This window comes from Dermacentor albipictus, chromosome 1 (genome assembly GCF_038994185.2).
Source record: "Dermacentor albipictus isolate Rhodes 1998 colony chromosome 1, USDA_Dalb.pri_finalv2, whole genome shotgun sequence".
Taxonomy (NCBI): domain Eukaryota; kingdom Metazoa; phylum Arthropoda; class Arachnida; order Ixodida; family Ixodidae; genus Dermacentor; species Dermacentor albipictus.
The window spans coordinates 120,525,163-120,532,980 of NC_091821.1; the positions used below are offsets into that span (position 1 = coordinate 120,525,163).

Consider the following 7,818-nt stretch of genomic DNA (forward strand, 5'->3'; position numbering starts at 1 on the left):
ACGGCTTTACAACGAACAGATTCGCCTGTATCACGCAGGAGTTTAGGCAGCCCTGACGACCTATTCGTTGCTGTACAAGGAATGCCACGTAGCGGTGCCGCCACTGCACTGCGCATGCGCGGCGCTCTGCTCTAGCACTAACCGCAGCGCTATAGCGATGCACATGACGAGTGTGCCGATGTGAGCGAGCGTTACCGCACTACTGCACTGCTCCAGGGAAACCTAAATTCGTACGCTGCTTGCAAGACTGCAGCGGGTGCGATGGCTGACGAATACAACGCAGTTGATGAAGGCCTGCTGACGTAATAGTAACTGGTGACCGACAACGTCTTCAAAGAGATTTATAGGGTAAAGGACGCGACTGCCAACAAAAGCAACGGTGAAAAATAGTTTCCAAGATAACCAATAATTTTTGTCAGCAAGGGAGGCGAGAGCCGGATTTATGTTAAATAAACGTTTTCTCTTGTTGAACGCTCTTAGCCTGCTGCATTGTGAGTAGTACGGTTTACGATCTGTATAAGGAAGGGAACTGTACAAGAAAGAATTTTTTGAAGTACCAAGCACTTTGTTATAATGGCGTTTACTGTACATATTTTGTTTTCTTGTTTAAGACAAAACAATGTCAAGCTATATTATAGCAGATGTGGGGTAGCTATTACTGAATTAGGCTTTACAAGCACACATTCGTTTTCTTCTCGAAATGTAGTAAATACACGCTGTGTTGACCAGGCTGCTGGCAACACTGCAGCATTGGTAAATATTTTGCAGCCCAAGTGGAATTTCTCTTCAGAACATATCACATTAATGAACCGAACGTTTAAGTATCAAAGCATTATCAAAATGAACTGAATGCTTCAGTTGTGTGTTTATTCGCGCTTGTCAAGACGGTTCTTTGACGACCATCTGGTTTTTTCTGTCCTTCTTTAAAATATAATTTCTTATAACCAGGGCATCTTTAATTGGTTATAGCAGCAGTAACCTCATTATTTGCACGTAATTTTTTCGCACCGTGATTGGGCATGACGATGGTTCCTTGTACAAGAGATATGACAAGGTGTTCTCGCAGCCAGAAATCAAACCTCTCTTCATAAAATTCTATTTTATTCCACGTAGTTGGCAGGTATCCCAGACTGTACATTGTTTTGGTATATGGGCGTACTCGTAACAAAAGCTGTTGTATTGTTTGCACTTTCTCATTTCACCCCCTTGTATCCGAGGCCGCCATAACCGAGGCCACCGTAGCCAAGACCTCCGTAGCCTCCACCAAGCCCACTGTGAGCAAGGATCGCACCACCTCCGTGAATTTTGTTGACGTGGTGCACACTTCTCACTAGAAAAGTGGGCCCTGCCACTGCCTTGGAGAAGGCTGGACCTCCACTGAGCAGAGCGACGCTGCTGCCCACACCAACGCCGCCCACGCCAAGACCACCGTAGCCGAGGCCTCCGTAGCCGAGACCTCCGTAGCCGAGACCTCCGTAGCCGAGACCTCCATATCCGAGACCTCCGTATCCGAGACCTCCATAGCCGAGACCCCCATAGCCGAGACCCCCATAGCCGAGGCCACCGTAACCCAGACCACCATAACCTCCGAGTACGGCTCCCGCAGATGCTGCCGCAACCAAGACGGTGAAAAACGCAACAGTTGCCTGCGAAACAGAAAACAGAAATTAGCAAAAAGCTGACGTATAAGTCCGTATTTGAGGCGAGGTGAGACTTAAAACTGTGTCGCATATTCGCGCATTCACGACTTTCAGTACTCAAGCGCAGTAAAACTGGCTGCCAGGCGAATCTGTTCTCACAACGTCATGGCGGTTCCCAGTCAGATTGAAAGGAGCTGAATAGCAGGCGCCTGAAAAGGTTTAGTGGAGAGTCCGTGTTAAATGCTCGCATACTCACCAGGGCGTTCATGGTTGATCCTCTGACTGCAGTGTCCAAAGTCTTTGAAAGCTAGAGCTAAGCGAACTCTTTTATGCTCGAGTGAGAGCACCTCTTTCACGGAGATCGTATTCTCACGACGAGAGCAACAAAAACAACTCAGTGACGCTGGCCATATCTTGGCTGCAGGTAAAGCAGTGGAAGTGTCTGTTTTTATTTCAATTCTCAGCGTGTAGTTTACTGAAACTGTGACAGGACTCCACATGTTATAGGTACTCGAGATAATACGCAAGTTTGGCAAGACACAAAGCAAGCTTGCCACATAGGCTGAGCAGCAAAGAAACAGCACGTGAGGTAGCTTCTAGAGAGAGCATGCGCAACAACGCCTAAAAGGTTACCGGTTGAGTTTTGCGACATGTCTCGTGCATATTGATGCTGTTTCGTAAGCGCCGTACGCGACTACAGTGTATTGCAGGGCAGATAGCGGCCGTGAAACAGATCTGTTACACTTTGCTTCTTTGCACGCCCTGCAACGCGTGCATGAGAATCCTTTCCCTCCTTCCGCAAGACTTCCGGTTGAAAACTGTGTGAAGTCGATAGCGGGGCAAAAAGAAGGAAAGAAAGAGGACTTGACCTCCTTTCTCTTTGGGTCATTTGTCGGCCCTTTGGTACAGAAATTGTAGACAGTTGTATAATGCCAATGAGTCCGAATCCGAAACGCGTCCGAAACTGTAAATCAATTTACTGTTGGTAGCTAGCGTTCTAAAAAAAGTTTGTCTATGAAATAAGCCTATGATTTTCAATAACATACGCCCTTGTATCTCCAAGCCAGTTTCCGTTTCATTACTAAATTTGTCTTTTTCTCCCCCACCCTCAACACTGACCTAGCATTTAGAAGGTCTAAAGGGGAACGCAACACCTCTCTTCGACGTTTGACGTTCTAGTTTAATCATGTACTTACATTTTGATGCACGTTAGAGAGCCCGAGAGGGTCAAAAATATTTTGGAGCTTTTTTTCTGGTTCTTAAACTTCACTAATGTTTTGTCTTAGCCAAACATAACCGCTAGCCGTCTTCTGTCGTGATGCTTAATAAGCTCAATCAGACCCCATGAAACACATGTGATGCCCTCGCCACTTATTCATGCATGTGCAAACATCAAATGAAAAAGACCTCAGTCCTCTATTTTTTGTCATGTTGCCATTCGCTATCACTAAGAGAGTGAAAAAGAGTGCTCGAGAAAGTGAGCGAGAAGAAAGTGAAACTCAGTTTCCAAGTAAGAGCGTATAAACTATAATCCAAATCGATCAAGCGTCTCCAGGGCTGAAGAATTTTTCTCTTGACGCCAGTTTAGATACGAATGCAAGAGCTGTAGATATTGCGCTATAATTGGCTTTCCACATAGCGAAAAATATATCTGTTGTGTTTTAGATGCTCCTGTGCAAATGACGTAACGTGATATAATGTTAGTATAAGGCCTACAGCAAAAACAGAACAAAGGTTTCTAACGTGATTCACTTTCCGTGTGCTTCACATAACAAAGTGAAAGAAATAAAAGAGAGAGAGAACGGTAGCAAACCCTCAGCCAGTGTTTCGGCTATGAACTCCCTCAGGCAGTGGTTCTAGGGTGGTTGGGCTGGGGTTGAGATGGAGAGGAGGCTGCGGTTGCAGAATAATGTATTAATTTCAAGAAGTAAGAATGTGAAAAAATAACTGTATAAAAATGATATAAAATTATACTTACAAATTTTGTGACATTAGGGAAAAAAAGTGTTGTTGATATACAGTTGTGAATTTATCTACTTCGTGATTTACGCAGCCTCCTTTCTGCATGGTAGAGTAATGCATGTTGTGCAATTCGAAGTACATAGACAGACTTTGGCAATTGCATAGTACCCGTGTCTAAGTACACTAGGGCCGGTATTTTGTAGCGATGCCTTTCCCATTCTATGCTTTTTCAGCCTTTTCGCGCTTGGCCAGTGGTCAGAGCGATGGTCTGCCCACATTATCAACAGGATCAGGCGGCCGTGTGTGGTGGATGATAAGAATAGCATAGAATAACGCATAAGGCATCGCTACAAAATAGCGGCCTAGGTTTACATCGTTCATATGTATAGCTTCAGAGAACATGAAGTTCGCAGCAGTTGGGCCAAAAACATATGCTAGCTTTTTTTTGTTGTTCCAGGAGGCTTAAAATTTTATTATCTGAACATATCTGATTCATAAAATATAGGCGCATCGTGTCTAGTTTAGTTTCTTTTGGGTGTTATCATGGTGACGTTCACTTATGATAAGTGTTTCAAGCTTTGAGGTGTGTAAATTTTGGGATCAAGTTTGGATAAGTTTTGTACAACAGTCATATTTTCTATTTACAGCCTGAGAACGTCCAAGCACCTATCTGCCCAACGTGTTGGCAGCGTGGCAATCGGCATGACCTTCGATATAAAGTTTACTTTAAATATAACGTGTTTGGCTAAATCCATAATTAAGCCACCGGTGATCATCAGGCAATTGCCGTGTTAAAGGCTTCTTGCTTTTCAGGCTCGATGAATCGTTGTGAACTTTGAGGCCAAAACGTTTAAAGCGGATGTCATGACCGAAATGATGTTGAGCCACCTACGAGGTTGGAGCGAACGTTTTTTTTTTATCCGTATTTTTTCAGGGCTGCTCTCTCGGACACTAGACGGCTGTGAAACCTGTGAGCTACAATATAAAAAATTATGTGAGACGTTTATTGTAGCGGCGCCGTTGTTGGCGTCGACGCCATGAATGCTTTCTACGTTGTTTTCTAGCAACCATCTGATTATAAAGGGAACATTATTCGTGGGTGTTCTGCTATGGGTGTGGCTGATCACCGTAATTGTCACCTACGCATCTATTGTTCCAACGACCCATCTTCATGAACATGACGACAAAAAATTGTACCCCAGCACACAGCCATCTTGACAAGAACAATTTCAATGCGCTGCACATAATGTCATCCTCGTTTGCTACGATATTGCTTGTTGTGGCTTGCGAAATAATTGTACGAAAGCCACTGATTTCAGAATGTGTAGAACGCAAAACGTGACACTAAAGGCGCGGTGCACTTGTTGCTTGATAGCGCGTTTGCTTGCGTGCCTGATTCCCAGATGCACATTGCTGCAGTGACATTATATTCGAATTTAAGTGGCGCTTGTTCTGAGCAAACCTTTGTTTCGCCCTAAAGTGATGCTTGGCGATGAAAATGCTGCGGATAACTGGGTGGCCAGGCGACGAATAAATAACGTTGAATACTATAACGGTCACTGTCTGTGGGAAGGAATGAATAGGCGAACAGACGGACAAAGCAAACGTAGTTTTGTGCGCTTAACTGCTGTTGCAATGAAAGAGCACCTACACCAAAGGAACACAAATATTTTATTTAAGCACAGGATGTAGTACGTAATCTTTTATGTTATTCGTCTTGTGGCAGTTCAGGAACGCAGCTTCGACATGCTAAACCTTCAATATGTGGCGTATACGTACATCTTCAAGTGCGTGGCTGCGGATCACGAAGAAGATTAATTCTTGCATATAACCCCGTCGTTCTTCATTTTGATTTGCTGCGCCGCTTTGGTATCCGAGTGACAACAAAAACATTTTTTGTTAAGTTCAGTTTGGACAGTAATGAATTGAGATTTCTGTTTGCAACATTTATTCTTTTAACGGCACGAATAGTAAACACATGTAAAATATGCTCGGATTGACGTCCAATTTATCAGGGACGTTCCTGTCGAGGAAGTGAAGTAATGACTTTGAAAAGAAAATTTGATACATTTAGGTCCGCGAGGGAACCGTACTCAGCCCTCCGCGGAGTGCGAGACGATCGAGCACGCTTCCCCGACTCCATGGCAGCTCCACCGTTTTGGTTGACTAAAGGTGTGCCTAGTGCGTGCTCCATTGCACATGTCACGTCGCAGTTATCTGGTTGCGACGTTTGAGTGGATTTATGCGGATTATAGTTGGTGCAAATTAGAGCAAGGTGAATTAAGGTAGGTTAAGGTAAGGTTGTGAAGGACATGTGAAAATGTATGACGACACGTATGACGGACAGAACCAATTAATTGTAGAATTCATTATGCTTTAACATTCAAATCACGTTAGGATACTTACGTGACTGTCAATCTTTTTTTTCGTTTTGCACTGCGTATAAAATGGAAAATACACCTGAATTATGAACATCTAACTTTCACAACAGACATCCATTCTTTTTTTTTTAGACTTTCCTGTGGGCGTATTGAATTCATATGAGCTTGCGTACTCTTCGCGGCGCATTCAGGTAGACAACAGCAGCGGTTTACATATGAAGAAGTTGACCCGCTTTTTGTAGGACGTTCGACCGTGGAGAAGTCCCTGCTGCAATATTCCGGCGACACCTGCACGTAACTTCACTGTCTGCTGCACACAGGTAACGATTGGTAGCGACGCGCCGAAATAGAGACTGGGAGTGCTCAGATTTCCGGTATATAAAGCGCGCGTAGGTGCCACTTGGCCAAGTGAGGTAACACACAAAAGGGGACTTGAGCACGATGAACGCACTGGCGAGCCACAAAGTTCTTTTTTTCGCGTAATTAGTGGCAGTCGCTCTTATTGAAATTTGCTCAATGGCGACAACAGTTATCCGTAATTTCAGCATTGCGTGTCTCACTGGCTTCCACTCTTTCGTAAATCGATCGCCAAATATATCCACAAGAACATGGTAATATTGTCGCTCAGAAGGTACTGATAAAGAAATGGCATGGAAAGGTTTGTTTATACGATATTTACAAACTAGTAGCTTGAAACATAGACAAGATGGTTGTTGGAACTGGAAGATGGTTGACAGGTTGCTGGAATTTCCTGCCTAATTCTCTTTGTGGTTACACAGACTGTGGTATTTGTCGCTGCGCCAAATCACTCCGCAACAGTATTAAAAAGTCAGTTTCACCTATCTTTCCCGTACCTGCGCATATTAGGGAGAATTGGCTTACAATTCTCGTGGTAGATGTGTAACTGAAAAGCTCCTTTCACTGTCCTGGCTGCCAGCAGTTACGGAAGCGGTACTATTCGCCGCGCAACGCGTGTTCATTGACGAATGTTTTCCGGTACAGCTGTTCTGTCGGGTTTTCTTTCGCCAGTTTTGTTATATATCTCCATCAAGCGTGGTGTAACCGCTGTGTGTGTGATCAGAGAACAAAAATTTCCCTCGTCATTCGGCATGAGGTCGTTCACCACTCCAAGCGGTCTCAAACAAGTTGCTTGCCTTACTAGGGAGAAGGTGATGAGTACTGTCTGACTTCGATGTCTACCTCACTTTCCCTATTTGCGTTCACGCAATCACGATCGCATATGCTCGTCTACGCCACTTTCTTCTTTTGAAAAATGAAAGGAAACAGCTTTATAATCTAGTATGACGCTATCAAGTTTGAACGTGAAGAACATTACATTTGTCATTTTACTTCCTGTTCTGACTGCAGCGTGTAGCTGTATTTCTGGTTTAAAAATAAGCATGGCGATAAAACTGTTTTGTGCATTTCATCTTCCGTGTAATAAAGCACTTTACGCACTTTATTATGTGTTTGATCCTTCTTTTATTTTCACATGAATGGGGGAGGAGGGGAACCACATAATTCTGCCATGATTTACATGTTATGGCCCGTTAAGTAGATATGTATCCGCACAAAACATTTTTTTGACAATATCTGACAGTAGTTTGGTCACTGAGAGGCCTTTGCGCTTGAATGGCAATCTAAGAATGCACTTCAGAGGTTCACTGTAGTCCGAAAGCACCCTGCGACTAAATTCTTACAAAAACAAACAAACGAATATCAAGAAAGCTCGTTGCAGTATAATAGGCTACCGCAGCCTTATACACAGTGCCGGTCAATTTCGTATAGTCGGCGATTTACCAATGGCGCGAATCCTGCGCAGGAAAAGCAGGAAA

At 43.9% G+C, this 7,818-nt stretch overlaps 1 protein-coding gene across 1 annotated transcript; it reads right to left on the reverse strand.

Annotated features, from left to right (window-relative positions):
* Positions 1-584: 584 nt before the first annotated feature.
* On the reverse strand, positions 585-1,922 carry LOC135904853 (lamprin 1.8-10-like). Its single transcript, XM_065435837.1, has 2 exons — positions 1,897-1,922; positions 585-1,646 (listed from the first exon to the last, which is right to left on the reverse strand). The coding sequence occupies exons 1-2, from the start codon at positions 1,906-1,908 to the stop codon at positions 1,194-1,196; spliced, it is 465 nt and encodes a 154-aa protein (XP_065291909.1). The 5' UTR covers positions 1,909-1,922; the 3' UTR covers positions 585-1,193.
* Positions 1,923-7,818: the final 5,896 nt, after the last annotated feature.